Here is a 20,987-nt window from a genome sequence, read left to right as displayed (position 1 = left end):
CAAACAGTGCATCATAAATATTCGATAATAATAAATAATAATAATGACTTGTTTGTTTGAAGGTAGTTGACAATGTTTCGTGGTGCATTTCATTAGTTCGAACTTCCATTGTGTAAAATGATATAAATTGATTTGAAATCCCTGAAAGAATCTGTAAAAAATTAAAAAGATTAGCTGAAAAATAACAATTATATTGAGCAAAAAACTAAAATTACAATGAAAAAACGTACAAGCAACAACCAAAAAATAAAAAAAATTGAACTATTGACACGAGCTGAAAATTAAAAAAAATTAATAACAAGAAATTAAAATTAAAAGATTCCAAATCAAGTTACTTCACGACATTTCGATTGTTAGTATCCACAATCGTCTTCGAGTGATAACTGGACTTATTCCTCCGAGATCTGACTATTTATAGATCATTCGAGTGCTTTCACCCATCCGCTTCATCGGTTTTAGCGGGAACTGACCGTTTGGCAGGAGTTGGTCGTGTTCCACTTGATTAGAGGTTTCCATATGTTACGTATCTCTACGATAGCTTGGCTAAATGCGTTGTTAGAGAACATATAAGCGGCTTCTTTGAATTTTCTCCTTGTGGATGATTTCAGCTTGAGCACACTTGATTTTATGTTGATGAGACCAAACATGCTCTGCTATTCCGGATTTGCTAGTTTCTTCTCGCTGTGTGTGTTTTTTGTGCTCTGAAATGCGAACTTTCAATGGCCTCTTAGTTTCACCGATGTATGATTCTCCGCACTCGCATGGTATCCGGTAAAAGCAATTCTTGAAATCGCAGTCCGCGTTTGGTGGCCTGGTTTTCGTGAGGTTGCTACGGATAGTGCTCCCAGATCTGAAGCAGGTTCTGATGTTTTACTTGTACCCAATCCTTATCCTTTCCAACAATCCTCTGATGTAAGGAAGTGCAAGTACTGGTTGTGGCGGCTTCTCTTCTTTGTGGAGCTCTTGCTGTCTTCTAGCTGAAGCCTGTACCATCATCACTTTGGAGTGATGGAATGGACAGGTAAAAGCACTCGAATGACATATAAATAGTCAGATCTCGGAGGAAGTCCAGTTGAAACTCGAAGACGATTGTGGATACTATCAATCGAAACGTCGTAAAGTAACTTGGTTTAATCTTTCAATTTTTAATTTTCATTTCTTGTTGATGATTTTTTAATTTTCAGCTCGTGTTAATAGTTCAATTTTTTTGATTTTTTGGTTGTTACTTGTATGTTTTTCATTGTAATTTCAGTTTTTTGCTTAATATAGGTAATTGTTATTTTTCAGCTAATCATTTTAATTTTTTACAGATTATTTCAGGGATTTCAAATCAATTTATATCATATTAGACAATGGAAGCCCGAACTGATGAAATGAATGACTTATTTCATAATTTTTCGTAGCATCAATCAATAGGTATTAAACTAAACAAGATTTTAAACAAAACAAAATCATGGGTAATAAACTTACAGCAGGTTGGTGTACACGAGCCACTGTGAACAAGGCTCTCACCATTTTTTCTCCATCACCTACCCATTTAGATGTCAAGGAAGATGCACTAATACTAAAAAAGGTTGATTTACTTTGAGAAGCAACGCATTTCCCTAAAATAATCAAACATTAATGGATGTCCTACCACTGATATTCTTTTGAGATAGCTAACCTATCAGAGTCTTTCCTGTTCCTGGAGGCCCGAATAACAAAATTCCTTTAGGAGGTCTCCGGAGTCCTGTGAATATGTCTGGTCTGAGCAGCGGCCAGACAACAGCTTCCTGAATGGCTACCTTTGCAAATGCCAATCCTGCAATATCATCCCAGTGTATGTTTGGACCACAATCCATAATTTCAGATTTTATCAACTCAACCATTTTGGGTTCAATGTTTTTCAAACGCTCATCAGTGTCTGAAGGCCATTCATCGCTTTTGACTTCTTCATTGCTGAAAATGAAGTTTTTGTTGAATGAGAAAATAAAAAAATAATCAAATTTCATCGAGGTAGAACTGGAAAAAAGTGTTTTTCATTTTCTAGCTACGAGAATCATCCCCCAAATTACGATGTATAACGTTACTGCTGATAATAAAAAAAAGTATAGGGCCCATGCGATTTGAACACACGACCTTTGGATTACAAGGCATATGTTACAACTACATACGCCAACTCACGTTATTTTAAGGAGGATTATTGGTTAGTCATGAAGGACTTTCTACAGTTGGACTGAATACTACTTCGTCATCGTCAGTAACTTCACAGGGATTTAATATTACCAATAGCACGAACTGCATGTGTGAACTTTTCTAAATGATTTTTTGGTAGGTGTTCTGATTGAAGTGTTTCTATCAAAGAGATTTTCAATAACAGTTGTACAAAAAATAATTTTTAAAGAATTTGATTTCTAGGTAGCCGTGGAAATATCAAGCTTATGACAGTTTGGTGACTTTTATAAGTAATTGATAAATGGTCATTGACGGTGTTTCAGAAAATCGCCAAAACTGAATGCAAATATTGATTATTCAAACGAAGTTCTCATGAAATTATTTATTATACACGGACAGTGTGATCAAATCATTGCCAGAACCAGTAGAAAATACAACCAAATGTATCCTGAATTAACACCAATGAACGAGAGGAAGTTTGTAAGATTACAAAATAATTTCCTTAACTATGGCTCCATGTTAAAAGCGCCTTCAACATTACCAAAACCTGTTACTTCAAATGAGGACAATACTGTTAACATTTTGGCATATTTTTATGCATATCCAGAAGCTTCCATTCGCAGTGCAGAAAAAGATTTAGGTGTATCACATGCTTCAGTACAACGAATTTTGAAAAATCACGGAATGCATCTGTATAAATTTACCAAAGTTCAAGCTCTAAAAGCAGAAGACTTCGAACGTAGAATGCATTTTTGTGAATCCCTTTTGATTCATACACAGGAAGATGGGGAATTTTTGTCAAAAATAATTTGGAGCGACGAATCAAAATTTACGAGGGATGGTATTTTCAATAGAAGGAATAAACATTTTTGGACTGATCATAATTCTCATGTTACAAAAGAAATGGGTTTTCAAGAAAAATTTGACCAGAATGTTTTCTGTATTCTGAAGAACAATAAAATTAGCTTTTTAATTTATGAAGACACACTGAATGCAGAGAGATATCTCCAAATATTAAGGACGACTGTAACCGATTTTCTTGAAAATTTGCCTTTAGAGGAATATAGGAATTCGTGGTTTCAACAGGAAGTTTCCAGGAAACTTGAACTCTTCGGCGATCGTTGGTTTGAGCGTTTAGGGCCGTGGAATTGGCCACCGAGATCACCCGATCTCACGTCACTTGACTTTTTTTATGGGTGTTTTAAAAGAAAGGGTATACAGTACTCCAGTGCCTACCAAATAAGAATTGCGACGGCGAATAGTGCGGAGTATTGAAGATCTGGATCCCCAGGAAATTGAAAAAGCAACCACAAGTCGCGTACAAAAAAACATTTTAAAGTGTTTAGAATGTAATGGACAGCATTTTCATCATTTATTGTGAAAATGTGATATTTTGTTTACAATTTTGTTATTTTGAATGATCCTATTCTGTTATTGTCTGTACTTTCACATGTACTTTTTACCTAGAAATGACTGATTTTTGGTACAGTTGTTCCCTGGAAACTTTGAGCCATAGAAATTATTTTGTAATATACGGGGTGTTCCATTTAAAAAAATAAAGTTGCTAGGACTTTTTGATGGAAGTGGCAACGCCGCAATGCTGAAAATATTTTAGATCGATAGAACAGGTAAGGAAATGTGAGAGTTGAAATTTTCAGAAAAATCATGCTTTGCGTTTTCCAGAAACGTCTAACCTACCATCGACCGTGAGTCACGCTGTATATTCAGTTAAAAATCCTCGAAAACTGTTAAATACTTAGATATTAAATTTATAAATAATTTGAGAGAAGGGAGAAGGAACACTTCAATCAAATCACGAAAGATAAGAGTAGTTATTATACATACAAAGTATAAGGGCAAATACAGTTTGAGGCACATCACAATTTGCATCAATTTGAAATTAATGACAAATATATACTTGAATTTCATAGGCGACATAGGCGTCGGCATATTATTTTTCAGTGGTAGTTTTTCAGTTACTTATTCTTACAATCATAATAATTGATCACCCCATGAAAAAGTTATCTCAACTGAATTTTTCCACCATGGGTAAGTATGAAAAACTTCGAAATTTGAGGTAGTTGATTTCCGAGTCGAAAACTCTAAAATACAATGAAAACATAAATAATCGCACCGAATTCTCGTCAAACATACATTTACAAAATAATAGAGGCCAACAAAATTGCTAGAAAAATCAAAATTCTTCTTCGCTATATTTGGATAAGGTGGAATCATCATTGGGTTGAATAACGATCGGATTTATGGAACTTTGCACATAATATTTGTTCTCTTCTTTTATAACGTGGGCCACACAGTTCTTCCACACATAACTATTAGCTACTTCATTCACCACTCGCCTTACATTCTCAAGCACCACAGCATTCAAAGTCGGTGGATGATTACATTTCCGCAAGCTTTCTTTCATTGAGACCCAAACCATTTCAATTGGATTGAACACACAATAGTATGGAAGCAAACGTAAGAGAATATGACCACGTGTTTCACACATCGAATTAATAATATACTCTTTTTTGAAATTACGTTGTTTTATGGTCGCCAGTAATACATTTTTCGTTGGAATTTTTTCGGGTATTTCCATTCATGACTCCGCATGAAATCAACAATATCTGCTTTTTTTTGTTATTGTTTGATATTGTAGTCAAAAACCGAGAATGATACGACGCGTTATCCATAACAATAACCGAGTTTGGAGGAATATTTTGAAGAAGCTGCTCAGTGAACCAGGTTTCGAATAAAACCGCAGTCATATCTTCATGATAATCAGCAGACGAATCTTTTATATTTTTGCCCGACAGAAGCAAAGCGTTAGTTACGAAACCACTTTCATTCCCGGCATGCAAAATTATAACCCGTTTTTTCCTTGAAGAAGGTGTGTTCAAAGCACAATACTTGGTTTCGTCTACCCAGCCATATTTGACAACACCATGAGTGTCAAACCAAGTTTCGTCGAGGTAGATTATTTGTCTGCTGGATTCTCGGTAGCTTTTTATTCGCCTCAAATATTCTTGTCGGAGTTGAACAATGCGTGTCGATTCCATTATGACCATCCGATTGTTCAATTTTTTATATTTGAAACCACAAGACAATAAGACACCTCGTAGAGTTTCTAAAGATTTGTAATTGTAATCGGGATAGTCGAGTAATTTATACCAAATCATTTCCAAGGTTGGTACTTCATTTTTTTGGTATATACCATAAATTATTCGCCGAATCACATCTTTTGTAGCACCATCAACATTTGCGAATTTTTTATTCCTTTGTTTCGTTTCATTGCATGGTCAATGACATCCCCTATTTTAATGACTCGAAGAACTGTAGAACGAGATAGTTTCGTTAACTCGCATATTCTATTCATAATAGCATTCTGTGAAGTGTGACAGTTTTCCTTCTTCAAGCATTCATGAATATTCAAAATTACTCGCTGAACTTGAACATGTAAATCCTTATTTTCAAATTCCGGATCCCTGTCGATTGACACAGATTCCTCACACGTAATGTTATCATTTGTTTCAAAAGGTCTCCAGAAAGCCATATTGATGAAAGTACCCAAAAACACTAAGATTTTCACAAAAATCGGTTTAAATGATGAGATTGGAACCTTTGGTGTAAAAGTCGAAAACTTTTTCTAGAGATCAATTACCCCAACACCAAACTGATATTTTTGCACTCGAGCGCGTTTCGCTAACAAGGTTAGCATCTTCAGGAGAAGCAAATTGATACTGAATCTAAAGACAAGGGTTAGCTGTTCATATACCTAAAGTTTTTTGGTCCGATGTGGACTTTGTTTGTTAAATGATGATTATCCTAATTGATTTTTCGGTAATTAACTAGTGGAACCACTACCTGCAAATTAATTTGTCCGCTTTTTAATCTATTGCCACAGGCAAGAAATATTTATGACTGTACCAGGGACGCTTTGAACATAAAAGCACTGGTAGTATATACATTTCCATTTGCCGGGTAGTGATTATGAACACCCCTCGTAGTGCTCTTATTTTTATTGCCGTTCCAATTGTTAATGGATAGACTATAACAAGGTAGCATTCTTGGTCCTCCTTTACATCAATCAATCAATCATTTATTTCCCATAATTGACAACATACATTGTATAGGGATAGTCACAGATACTACACAACTATAAAACTTACAAACTAATGAGTGTGTATTACGAATAAGTAAATTACATACACAAAAATTCGGTCACAGTATAAAAAACTTTGTCCAATAAACATATTTTGAGTTCTTTTTTAAATAAACATTGTATACTTCAAACTTTCATCATAATTTTTCCCATTGTAATTATCATTTATATCCGATGATACTCAAGTGTATTTTTCTTTCAATGAAATTGATAAAGCTGTAATATTTAATGCAAACTTATCGCGATTCGTAACATTATTAGAAAAACATTTTCTAAAAATCAATTCTTCGAAAACTTGCACCATTTTATTCGGAAATGAAATTCAGCGATCATCAATTTCAGCGATCATGTTATCAATTTCAGCAATCATGTAAAAAATCTTGGTTTACATCTGGACTCAAAACTGCGATTCGACAAACATGTCACTTCTAAACTGAAAACGGCATAAGCAGCTCTGAGATTGTTATATTCTCATCGAAATGAAATGAATCATAAAACAGAAAAAAATGTTATCCGAGTCGATAGTTTCATCACATTTCAACCATTGTGACATAGTTTATGGTCCTTTAATTCGGAAATCTGATGCCTTTCGTATCTACAACGTTCAAAATTCATGTCTACGTCTAATTCTCAAACTCAAAAGAAGAGATAGGATTTCACATAAGCTTAAGGAAACGGGCTGGTTAAATAGGTCTAATCTTCGTTTACTACATTCGCGTGGGTTTTTTTTTTTATAAAATCCTCAAAACTAATACACCTGAATATCTGTGCAGGAGAGTCACATACAGGACAGATATTCATAATCTTAATTTGAGGAAAAATAATCTTATTGATACTCCAATGCATAAAAAAGATTGCTATAACTGCCTCTTTACTGGATATTTCCAATTTTGCATTGTCTTTGAATTCCTTCAAAAAAAAAACAAAAAAAATATGTTAACCCACCAATGATATAACCTAGTGAATTATACTTCATATTTGTTTGCCGGTGATATATTATAGTTCGTTCAGTATTGTCTGAGACTAAAAGAATTTCAAGAATGCAAACATGTCGCTACATCAAAGAAAACATAGTCGTCTCAAGCAAATATCACTGCAATTCACCCACAAAATCATTGAGATATGTGTACCCTCTATATCCTTGAGGACGCCGCTAACGAGCCATTAAAATAGGGATATGCGACAAAGAACGCGAAAACACCGACAAAGAATGCGAAAATATCACCAAAAGAACCGCTCGATGTTTTTTCTGAGATTACGTTTAAGATAATATTAATAGGCGTCGGACTGGGGGTATTAATATACATTTCCATTGATATATTCTGTATGATGAGAAAATAATTAAAATATGGTGAAAACTAATTTTGTTTAAATATTTTATATTTGTAATAGTTTTTTTTATTATTTATAATTGTTACCTTCTACAGATCTATAAAATAATCAGAATATTAAATTTACAAATAAATACAAATGTAGAAAGGGCAAAAAGTTACTGCATTTGATAAATTAGCTTTTTGGAAAAAAAATCAAATTTGTCATTAACTTGAATTTAAAAAATTTTGCATATTAAAAGAAATATGTATCATCTGGTGACGTTTTAAAGACTCTATCCATTTTCTTTATCCAACCTATTTAAATCAAAACATTATAATCTGAAAAAAGTCTACAGGGATTCGTTGAGTGGTTCTTCACTGGATGAATCAGTTTCATTAGGATTGATGACAACTGGAATAATTTTTTCTGAAAATGAGTCTATGCGATCATCCAGATCCCACATATCTGCTTCGATTCTGATTGTTTGGTGGATATATTTTTCCCAAGTTTTTTGGTCGATTGTTTCCAGAGCACTGTATAGGTATTTCTTTACTTAAAACCCATTAACGGCCAAGACATTAGAAATTCGTAATTTAGAAAAAATATTTATTGTGGCACGTTTAGAATACTCAAAAAAAGAACAATTCGTCATTAAAAAAAATATAAACTCACAGTATTGAAAAAAACAAGCGGGTGCGTAAGTGCACCTTTGGCCAAAAATGGTTAAAATTATCGAATGAAAAAAAAGAGTAGGTGTCCTATTTCTTCAAATGATAATTTTCGAAACAATCTGGGTGCACATGCACTTTGCATTTCCTACATGAATATATGGTGGTACTTTTACAAAATCAACATTTTTTTCTTGCACTGTTGGTATGTCTAATTATCACATGTCCGTAGAACTGATTTAGATGGTCTTACGTACAATAGGTTGGATTCGGCATCATTCGAGGTTTCATTGGTATTACTTAATTGCCCACTACATTTTAGTAGACTTATTAGCAGTTGAGAACGAAACTCCAATTGTGATATTCTGGATTCATTCGCAATTCTATAAATTTTCCAACTATTCACAACCATACTGTCGATCATATTAGTGAACAATGGCCACTACCACTTTTTTCCTCTTATCCTAATTCGATAGTTGGCAATGCTATTGTCATGGAGGTCTACTCCACCCAAATATTTATTATACTGGTGTATAACATTTGGCTGGGGTATAAGAATCTCTTTATGTTCTTTTCGATTGTAGTGTTTAGCTTGAACAAGAGGGAGAACTTCATACGTATTGGTCACCACAGTTACAACAGAATTGTCATTCCATCGCACAACTAGAACTCCGAGGATGGGATCGAAAGCATAAGTGTAAAAACCTCTTTTCTTTCAAACCATTTTTTTACGATCTTCAACGGGGCATTTAGCAGTGCGATTTTCCCTCTCTGTTCCTGTTGCGAAAAATCCTTTTTTCTCTCAAGCTCACAAAAATAATTCCGCCGGCACATAAACGACATCAATCGAATCATAATTTTGATAATCCAACTCTTCCTCTAATAAAGCACTCAACTCTTGCGTCTTCAGTGCTCTCTTCATTTTCCATTTCGAAAACGCACTATAAGAATAAATAATGATGATGAAATACCAAAATCTACGCTCGAGTTATGATTCTTACCTCATTTTGACAATTTTTTATAAAAAATACAAGACATCTTCCCTGCTGATACTGATTCGCACTGAAATAAACTCAATCAAGGCTAATCATCAGGATACCATTGTATCCTGATATTCCTAAACTTGTCAAAACTCGCATACTAGTGCATGAAAATGTTTACCATTATCGGCCAAAGGTGCGTATACGCAACCAACACAAATACATGCAAAAATGTACGACATCCGAAAATATTTACGTAAATGAGAATACACGTTATCATTGAGCATATTTATCGTTACTGTTCAGCACAAAATGAATTTATCAGTTCATATTCAGTATCGAAAAAAAGTGATTTTATTGGAGAATTACCAGAACGGTCAATTTATAACATTTTCAAATTCATTTCAGAAATTGAAAAAATCCTGTTTTGGATTGAATAAAAATATTTTTACATTTTCTGGATTATTATTATGAATATTCATCAGAATAAACATAAATAATATTGATCCAAACGAAACAAAAAAAAGTGTATAGAAAAGTTGCGTTGACGCACCTTTGGCGGTTAATGGGTTAACACAGCTTGAAGGCCTTATTATTCCTTTAACTCGAGCCCAAACCAACTCTATTGGATTCAATTCACAGTGATAAGGCGGCAACCGAAGAACCGACATTTCTTTAGTCTTCGCCATCTCATCGGTGACATACCTGACGAATTTTGACTTATGACGTTTAGCCAAGTTGAGGAGCTTTTAACATGGTCAATTCAAAAGGAATAGCTTTCATTTGTAATCACTCAGTAATATCTGCTTTCTTCCAACACGACGTCGGCAGCTTCTCGACTCGTCTACTGTGGTAACTTGCGTTATCCAACGCAAGTGGTAACTTGCGTTGTTTTTAAACCATTCTTCGAATACTGTGGCATCCATTTCTTGATGATAATCCCCATTTTTCTTCGATTCAAACACCATCAATCCATCTTTTACAAATCCTTAACTGCTGCCTATGTGAGTGATGAGAAGACGACGACCTTTTCCAACGGGAATTTTCAAACCAGTGGACCAACCTTCCATAAAGGCTTGTCTTCCACTTTTGATGTTCTGATCTTGCCAAACCTTCGAGACGGTATGACCCTCATTGACCCATGTTTCTTTCATCCAAATAAAAAATAGATTTACCCCGTACTCTGGCTTTCTTTATTTCTCTTAAATAGTTTCTTCTCCATTCTTCAATCTCTGATTTTTCTATTAACATGCTCTTAATATCTTGCTTTCCAAAAGTGAAATTCAGCTCATGCAATCTGTTTATCTGTTTAAAATCTGTTTTTCCGTTAATCAGAAAAATATCTGGTCGAAGCGGGAATCGAACACACGACCTTCCGATCGTGAGTCGGACGCACTACCACGGCGACCAATATCTTCTATAATCGAGTTCTTCTTATATCAGGAAACAAACTGTCTTCACGAATAACTGACAAAACTTTATTTAATGTAGGTATTTCATTTTTTATGTAAAAAGAGTGTACTGTTCTCCTCAAAGAATTCTTGACTTCTTCATCGATAACCATACACTTTCTACCAGTGGATACTTTCGGCTCGAAAAAGTTATTGTTTTCCTTGAGTTCCTTGAGAATTCTAAAAATTGTCGATCTGTTGACAACGGTCATAGTCGCGCATTTTTGCATTACTTCCTCCTTACTTTTTATTTCGGGCGGATATTGTATTCTTAAAGAATAATATACATTCATAACAATTGTTTTTTCATTTATATTTAATGGTGACAATTTCGGACGCTTCACGATTCCCGAACAACTAGCTTCCATGTTGTATAGCTGTTTATTCAACGCGCTTTCGAAGTAAACTGAAGAATATCACGAATAACCCCGCTAAAAGGCCAAGTCGGTCTTATTGATGGATGCGATGTGTCTGTCTGTTTACAGTATAATTCAAAGGAATATCTATTTATACCGCCTTCGAAAAATCAATGTTTTTTCAATCCCCTTCAACTAAATACCTATTGGTTGGAAAATGTCTTGATTACTACTGGACATATTTCAACATTTGTCATAGTAGATTTATTATTTTGTTTGATATGAATGATATTTTTCAAGAATAAATATTGTATTTTCGTCATATAAATTCATTTATTCAATTCGTTGAGAGTAAATAATTTGAATGCAGTACCCCCATGGCACTAATATATATATATATATATATATTTGTTTATTGCATATCGGTGAGCCCGGTATATGAACGGGGCGTTGGTCCACCCAGCACTTCCCGTATATATTTAGGTATATACTTTTCGGAATACTCTTCAGTGGTATGATTTTATCAATAGGCCCATCAGAGGGGTAGATTTTTTCTGAAAATAAAAATTTTACATATCCTTTAAACCTTTGTCAGCCCCATGCTGTTGGTCAGCCCATAGTTATACAAATCGCTATATGAAGAGCATCTTGGTCAGCCCTACAATGCTGCCACATCGAAGGGCTGACCAGGAACGCGATCCATTTCAGTGTATCATTGGATTTCATCGTGAGGGTATCAAGTGTTTTTAAAATCCTGGCAAATCCAGTTTTTCAGAGGTAAACTATGTGTTAGTTTACCGGAAAAAATATATTAGGAAAAGAAAAAGATGCCGTTACTATTGACTATTTATGTTTCATATAGTTTCTGTATTATGTATGATTGATTACTTGTTTATTTTGTGGTAATTCATGATCACTTTAATGAAATGAATAAAAACACTTTTGTCTAAGTACCACTAGTTGATTTTATGTATACGACCAGTTTCGGGTTTGACCCCGCATTATTAGGTTTTTTTTCAATACTTCAAATCAAATCAAAAATCTTTATTTCCGTAGACCTAGGGACGGCATGGAAAAAGTCACATAATTCAGTACAATTACAATGAGGTCACAATCATAAAACAACATAATTATATGATATATTACATAACATTCAGACCATAAAAGGGGTACAAAAATTAAAATTTAAAATTCCAAATCAGACTGAAAAAATTCATCAAGCGAATAAAATACCTTTTCACATAATACTTTCCGAACTATTTGTTTAGAGAGCTTTACACTAGTTATTTTTTAATGGATATTGGGAGCTTGTTGTACAGTTTTTTTGACATGATATGAGGTCCATTAGTCACCTTGGCTAACTTATGACTAGGAATTAAAATGTTATAGTTATTTCTCAGGGTGAAGCCCGAAAGAAGACATGTATCATCTCTGTTCTAAAACTTGGAGCAATTTGATTTAACGTAGATTACGCAATTAAAAATATACATGCAAGTAAGAGTTAATATATTCAACTTTGCAAATAGTGGTTTACAGGAATCGAGTTTTTTTTCAAAACAAATTGTTCTAAAATTTTTTTTCTGGAAAATTAATAAGACACTGATTCTATTGCAGTTGCCAAAACAAATAATACAGTAATTGAGGGCAGAGTAAATATATGCATAATAGTAACTTTTAAGAATTTCAATAGACACAAAATTACGCAGATTCCATATAACGAAACAATGTGTCGCTAATTTCTTCAGTATGAAATCAACATGATGATTCCAATTGAGTTGGGAATCGATAGAAACTCCTAAAAATTTTTTATAGTTTACCTGTTCAATATTTTTAATCTCAGACCTAACCAATACACTACAATCAGTTTCCTGAATTGTAAAGAAAATGGTGTTGGTTTTAAGATTATTTAGAATCAAGCCATTCTTAGAACAATAATTTTGCATGTTGAATACAGCATCATTTGCTCTTACTGACAATGTTTCACATTCCGAACCACTGACAGTAAAAGATGTGTCATCAGCAAATTGTATAGAGCACTGTGGATGATTAATTTTTGAAAGGTCATTAACAAATAAAATAAATAGTGTAGGCCCCAAAACACTACCTTGGGGCACACCTGTAACAACGTTTCGAAATTCAGAGAAAAATGACCCAGTCTGAAGCCTAACTTTAACAACCTGTGTACGACCAGTTGAATAGGTTTCAATCCATTTCAGACTTGGACCACGAACCCCCATGCCAAACAGTTCATCAAGAAGAAGACCATGATGACTGATATCAAACGCTCGTGCCAAGTCGAAAAGAACACTAAGTGATTTTTCATCGTTGTCGAAGTTTGATAATACATGATTATGTAGAGAAAGGATGGCATCCTGGGTTGACAAGCCCACTTGAAACCCATATTGGTTGTCAGATACGATATTGTATTTATTTAAAAAGGACACAAGTTTTGATATGATTCTTCAAATATTTTCGAAAATGGAGATAGTAAAGCAATACCTCTGTAGTTCGACATTACATGCTTATCGCTTTTTTTATAGACTGGGACGACCATTGCTTGCTTAAGTCGGGAAGGAAAAATACTTTCAGAGAAAGATAAATTGATTAGATAAATCAGAGGTTTCATTATTTTCAAAGCAGCCTTCATTAAAACATTGCCTGGCAATTCATCAACCCCACTGGAATTTTTCGAACATGCGAATTTAATTATTTCCACGAGTTCAGTTTCATCTATTGGATAGAGGAAAAGACTCTCAGTTTTTACACAACGATTTTCAATGCCACCAGGTGCAGTATTTTTTACTAATGACTCCACTGAATCGACAAAATAACTACTAAATGCTTGAGATATACCGGGACCATCGTCAACAAGTACACCATCGCCAATGTCTTAGAGCACAATGTTTGAGAGCACAATTTTTTGTCTATGATTTTTTAAGAGTTGCTTATATTGACCCAATAAATGTACATTGGTTTGGCTCTTGTTCAAATTATAAATATCTCTGAGTAATATACCTTCTTCAACGATATCCTTAGTATTCCATGGTTTGTGTCTACTCGAATTTTGATTTTGTTCAATTTTTTGAAACTGTTTAGGAAAGGATATATCAAAAGCTTGAAGAAAAACATCATGAAAATGGGAAAATTTAGTATCGAAGTCAAATTCAGTGAAGTATAGAAAATTGCACTTTTCATCCGATAATAAATTTATGAAATGGAGGATATTATGATCATCAAAATTTCTCTTCAAAAAATAATGGTATATATCAGCGGCGACGAAATTTATAGGTAAGGTAATACTTGGTAATGGGGTCAAACCCGAAAACGGTCATATAAATAAAATCAAATATAGGTAATTAGACAAAAGTGTTTTTATTCATTTCATTAAAGTTTCACTATTCCTACGAAATCTGCAATTGTTTGACACGCGTTAACTATTTTGGCGCGAAACTCTTTGAGAGCCGTTACGATCTTTGCAATGGTCCTAATGCTATTTTGTTAATTGGCTTGCCAAAATTTTGGTATACTTAGAGAATAATTAGAGAATATATAGGAATATGACGATTACAAATAAATATCATAGAATCTACTTAATTTTAAGTAATTCACTGTTTTCCAATTCCTAACTCAAATGAAATATTATTTTCCTGTGTTTTCATTTTTAGTTCGAATGGATGTTCCAAATTTGGTATATCGATTTGATATGAATGTGTGTAGAAAGTAGCAAGTATTAGAATAAATATGATACTTCACGGAAGCTCATCAATTTTTTTTTATCAAATAGACTTTACAGTTTGTTCAGTACTGTTGTATTAAATATTCATTATGCATGTATTTTTTCAAGCATTACGATATCCATTTATCACTAGTGGATAATGAAATCATTACAGAAAAGCAAGTAGGCAAGTTCGTTGAATATGTCAATTCCATCCACCCGTCAATAAAATTTACCACTGAGAGAAAGGTAAATAATTCATTAAATTACCTTGACTCAACCTTTACAAAAAATAACAATGAACATGAATTTGCAATTTTCCACAAACCATCTTACACGGACATTATCATACATAATTCCTCTACGCACTCTTACCAGCATAAAGTTGCTGCATTCAATAATATTCTTCATAGACTATTGAATAATTTCCAGAGAGAGCTGAGTTTGATCAAACAAATCAAACAAAAACTACAAAAGCAAGCCATGGACCATATCTACCCAAATTCAAGATGCGATAACGTCAGTTATGAGACATTGTCATTTTTGGCTGAACCAAGAAATAATATTTTTTTGAAGAAAGACTGCGTAAACTTAGCTCACAGAAATAGTAATAGTCCGAATAATAGTGTAAGTGCATTTATTAAAAACAATAAAGACAAACCTTCGGTATCGGATAGATCAGGAGTATATCAGCTGAGATGTGGCTCTTGCCCAAAACTGTATAATGGACAAACAGGGCGATTATTTTCCAAAGAATTAAAAGCTTATATGTAATTTTGTGAATAGAAAGACCAATTTCACATTTGCAAACCACCTTTTAGCAGAAGTACATGAGTTCAGTCATGAATATGACATGTTATATTTAGAAGAGAAGAGTTTGAAATTCAATCTTCTAAAATGTCAAGCAATCAATAGATTCAAGAATTCGGGTAACTAACTAAATGATCAATTAGAATTGAATAACCGTTATTGAATATTTTTCAAATGTGGGGACTGGGACATAAGCTCAGGTCATTTAATCCATTACAAACTCAAGTACTTGAAATGTAGGTACTTTAAATTTTAAAATTAGGTATACCAAGCATTAAATTTGTAAAATATAGTAGATAAAGATACGCCTGAAGAAGCCAGTATGGCGAAACACGTGTCGTGTTTTTATAAAACTGTTTAGTGGAACAGTTTTGGCTGTGAGTTTTAGAAAGTATTTTGAAGTGTTTTGTGTGAGAAACTTTGCCAAAAATCCGACAGATATAATTCAACGCGACAAAAGTTGTTTTCTGTTAGGAACTTGACAATAGAAATAATTGTTGTATACGTTTTTGTGAGAGATTGTGTCAATTAATCTAAAAAGTCGTTCACTTATACTTCAAGGTCCTTCTTCACAGTAAATTAGAAATCAACCCTGAAAAATCATCGTTGAATTCCTGATAAAATCACTTATCCAATAGATGGCATATATGGGGTTATTTTGTTTGATATTTTGAAGAGGAGTGTGTACGCATCTTAGCGATACCTTATATTATTTCACAAAAATTAGGTGTTTTGGGAAATTTACATTACTGTCTTATTTATGGAGATATTGAACGTGGCTCCTTTTGAAAAAAAATCCCTATAAGCAATCAATTATTTATATTTTGAGCTGTTTTGGAATCATCCGTATCTCTGAATATAGGTTGGAAATGAGTCAAATCACTTTTCAGTATCGTCCTTCCATTTTTTATTTTAATCATTCATTTTTGGATCCATTTTCAACCCGTTTGATATCTTGATAGAGTTTTTCAACACACTGATCTCATTTCAGATCATCAGACACGCACAGTTTTGAAAACAATAAAACCTTCTCAAAAACAAACTTGGTCTAAGGAGCAAAACGAAATATAGTCAAAAAGTTTTTCGCTCCGAAAAAAAAAGAAGTGCTAGAATTGAATTGAGTTCTTGTTTGTATCTAAAATATAAGGAAAAGAAATATTTATCATTATTAAAAAATAGAAACTGGGCTGCAATCAAAGAATACGTTTACTGTTGTTATAGAAAGAAAAAATAATATTAATATTTTCCATTTGATATTTTTTTACCCATGTTGTAGTTTCATTTCATTAGAAATTATGTTATTTTTTCATACTACGTGTTTATTAGTTTACCGAACAATTTTTGTCAGCAGTTCTTAAATTGAAGAATAGTACTCCATTCAAATAAATGTTTATTCAACCTGATCAAATTTTTTTTGTGCTGAAATATTCCAAGTCTTTTTTATTTTGATTGAAATGTCTGCTGCAGGTTATAATCGATGATGATATGACGTATTCATCGTCATGAACAGTCAACATAATAAAAAAACATTGGTTTAATCTCCATTTCATTATGTTCAACCTGAACAACATCATACCTCCAAAAACTGAAAGGGAGTTTTCGAAAAAACTATTGCTAAGAAAAAGAGAATTGAAACTTATTACTAATATCTGTTTCACAAATTATATCTTACCTTATGCTAGTCACTCAGAATTTTGTTTCGTCATAGAAAACATACTTAGTGCGATTTTTACCTAATTTTTGAACTAAATTATATATCGGAAATCCGTAGTGCTGCTGCGGATTTTTATATAGAATTTATTGAAACTGTAGACATTCTGGATATTCACTATTCATTTCTCAATAAATTCATTACCAGATCATTCATCACATTTTAGATTTTTCGTTTGTGAAAAAAATGTCATTTTTCATCTACTCATTTCTACTCAGTCACACTTCGATTATTTTTGTGCAGTCAGGTTTTCAAATCTACAATTTCAAAGTCAAATCCAAAGTTTCCTGCTTAATGTCTAAAATTGATTTACACAACGCGATTTCTGTTGAGGCGCCCATGCCAAATAATTAGAATTTGAAAATCTACATTTGAAAATACAAACAGGAAACGGTTTAAAATATGTCTGTCGCACCCCTACGAACGACAACCCTCATAAGTATAAACTTGTACTAGCTATAGATTAACGAGGTCTTACATTTTAACGTGTGATTCCGAACACTATATTGATATTTTCAACTTATAACATATTCAAATTTTTGTATCTAAGATAGTGCAGAGGTTAAAATTGCTTCGACAAGCTAAATGGAATAACGCACTGTTAGTAATTATATTATTATTTTCCTAACTAGAACGGAAACAGTACATTTCCGTACTCGACACCGTTATCCGAAAAAGCTGATTTCGGCTAAGTAGTCGAATGTGGGAAAGTATGAGTTCAGATCAAGCATTTTTCTACAAGTGAATATGTTACGAAGCTCTGATAAAACTTTTATATGCGAAACAATTCCTGATCTAAATTGCTTGTATAGATATAGGGTGATGCACGCACACGAACGCTTGTAGAAAAAACATACAAAACAGGAACTTTTTCATAAAATTCTACATCTCTCAAAAAATTTTCCATTTCTATTATCAAATTTCTGCACCACGACAATCTAGTTAGAATCATGAAATGCAAGTGCAGCGTTGCCCGATTGTGGGCTGACCAACATGCTATCCATTGAAAGTGTTCGTATAAACCTGGGCTCACAAAGACACTATTCACATCAGGTGTATACAATTACACAGCCACGCCTCCTGGCGAAGTTTTGTGAAAGTAGGTGGTGTATCAGCTATGTGTATATGGTGTAATGGTCGGCCCAACCGAAAATTTGCTAAACGTCATTTCACATGATAACATGTCCAAAAAACACTATATACAGTGGGAAACGTTGGTGAGCCCGAAACCGGGACGACCGACGTTTCCGACGGCTGACCAGAGTTCACATCGTATATTCTACGGGCTGACAAATGACCGTTTACATATATATATATATATATATATATATATATATATATATATATATATATATATATATATATATATATATATATATATATATATATATATATATATATATATATATATATACTGCTGTAGTCTCTCTCATTTCTGAACAGACAATATAAGTATTAATTATTTATATAGGTTATGGGTAAGTACATACCTTATTATAAGTAGGTAGATTTTCCATCAATGATTTATTGTATACAATTTTTTTAGGAGAGTGTGGAAGAATTTATCAACTGACCTAACACTACTCTTTTCGTTTTGCTGTCTTTTTTACATCAAGTTTTACAGTTCTGTAATTATTTTACCGGAAAGCAATAAACAATTTATTATTATTATTTTAGAGAACAACCATGATTTCAATATGGACCTCAAACCAGCTGGAATATCTGAAAATTTATATTGTGAAAATTATATAATTATTATCATGGAGAGTACAAATGTGTCAACATATTATCAAAAAGTGATAGAGCTGTTACTAGTTAACGATCTTTCTCTTACTTTTGATGCACTGTTTGGAACCTTTGGTGTAGTAATGAATATTACAGGAGTTTTTCCCAACACCAAACCGTTATTTTAACACTTCGCTACGTGTTTCGATCACCAGGTGATCATCTTCAAGAGGAAGATCAAACTATACTCATCATTTATATACGATGATACTAAAGTGTATTTTTCTTTCACTGTGGACGAAATTGAAAAAGTGTGATCTTCCTGTCGAAAATAATCACTTGATGATCGAAACACTTGTCGAGGTGTTAAAATAACGGTTTGGTGTTGGGAAAAAACTCCAGTAATATTCTTAAATCTTTCTCTTAAAAGAAGGTTTCATGCATAATGTTGGACCATGTTGCAATTGATCAAGCCCCAGGTACTTTGCTGTTTAGGTCGGATTTTTCCTGAACTAATGAGAGGTAATACATCGAAACCAGTCTGTGGGGTATCTTGCGGTATATAAATGCTATATTATTATTATTATAAATGTCAGTCGAATATAATTCAATATCCCTCGTTGCTTTAGCCGTGAAAGTAGTTGTTTTCCATCAGGAATTTACCAGAAGTTGGTAGAGATGAATATTTCAAGATTTTACTGAGGATACACTACAAGAACATACTTTTGTCTATTTTCCATGATAGTTTTATATTTGTTAACTAGTTTCGGTCATTACAACATTTTCAAAACTAACTATATTACATTCAAATCTGAATAATTTATACCTATATTGCCTATACCTATCATAAATAATTTGGTACCTACATTTTCTATACCTGGGGATTAATGGGATTTTTTTTTTGACTTGTTTCTATCCATAGATTCCAACAAATTCAATATTTCTCCTTTTTCGCATGTGTGGAGGATTTTTATTTTATCTTTATCTATTTTATGTTTCGAATTTTCAAGATGTTCATACATTAACGATTTTTTATCCAAAGTGACATGTTCATGGTACCTTGTATCGAAATTTCTACCAGTTTGGCCTGTATACAGTGTGTAACAACCAAAACTTAACAGAGCCGTTTTAGAATATAAAAAGTAAGATTTTTAAAAAAGGCTCGGACACGTCGATTTCTAATTAAAGGGGGACACCTTTCAGACTAATCAGATTTTTTGTAGTACGCACCCCTTCGGAGGTATGCGTCCCACGACCCTTATTTACATAGGGAAAGTAGGTCGAGTGGCACCTTGTTTTAAAGGTCTTTCGAATACCTTTACAACTCTGTTAAAAGATAATTTTTGTAACGATTAGTTTTTGAGATAATTTGAAGATTCAAAGGTATTTTTATTGAGTTCAACTCTTTTTAAAATAAATCAAATTGTGTTTAAGGTACAATTTACGTTCAGAACTTTCATAAAAAAAATTAATTTTTGCTTTTTATGACAAACTGCCAATACGTGTCCATTTGATTTCGTAAAAAAGTAAGAATTATTTGTTTATTACGAGGTAAATTGAGTGGCACCTCCTTATGAAGGTTGCCTTTTGACGTGAATATTTTATGCTTCTGTTAAAAAAGTGAATCATACTAAAAACTTACCTACACAACGAATACAACCTGCTAATTTCTTTGAATGCTGATGACACAGAAATGTTTAAAAAACTGTTTTAGGGTTGATAAATAATCCCAATAATTGTTTTTAAAGCACACACAAAAAAAGTAACACCTAATAAGGGTAACTCACATAGGAAGTTTAGAGTAAATGTTCAAAATGTGCGCCATTTTGCTCTATGCAACAATAAAGATTTTGTTCGAATTTTCCTCTTACATTATTCAACATCTCAGGAGTTATAACTCGGCATTCATCAATAATTCTACGACGTAATTCATCCAAATTG

At 33.2% G+C, this 20,987-nt stretch overlaps 1 protein-coding gene across 1 annotated transcript in view; it reads right to left on the bottom strand.

Moving 5' to 3' along the window:
* The window catches only part of LOC111503302 (fidgetin-like protein 1), a 64,579-nt gene that overhangs the window by 32,158 nt on the left and 11,434 nt on the right, over window positions 1-20,987 (bottom strand). Inside the window, exons 3-4 of the mRNA XM_023157575.2 lie at window positions 1,664-1,938; window positions 1,471-1,604 (exon numbers count right to left, since the gene is read on the bottom strand). Coding sequence (XP_023013343.2) covers window positions 1,471-1,604; window positions 1,664-1,938 — 409 coding nt within the window. The remainder of the gene's footprint in view (window positions 1-1,470; window positions 1,605-1,663; window positions 1,939-20,987) is intronic.

Source organism: Leptinotarsa decemlineata, unplaced genomic scaffold, assembly GCF_025532065.1.
Source record: "Leptinotarsa decemlineata unplaced genomic scaffold, Ldec_3_MD MMD2_tig00078363_RagTag_RagTag, whole genome shotgun sequence".
NCBI classification, from domain to species: domain Eukaryota; kingdom Metazoa; phylum Arthropoda; class Insecta; order Coleoptera; family Chrysomelidae; genus Leptinotarsa; species Leptinotarsa decemlineata.
This window is presented reverse-complemented; position numbering and strand designations above follow the sequence as displayed.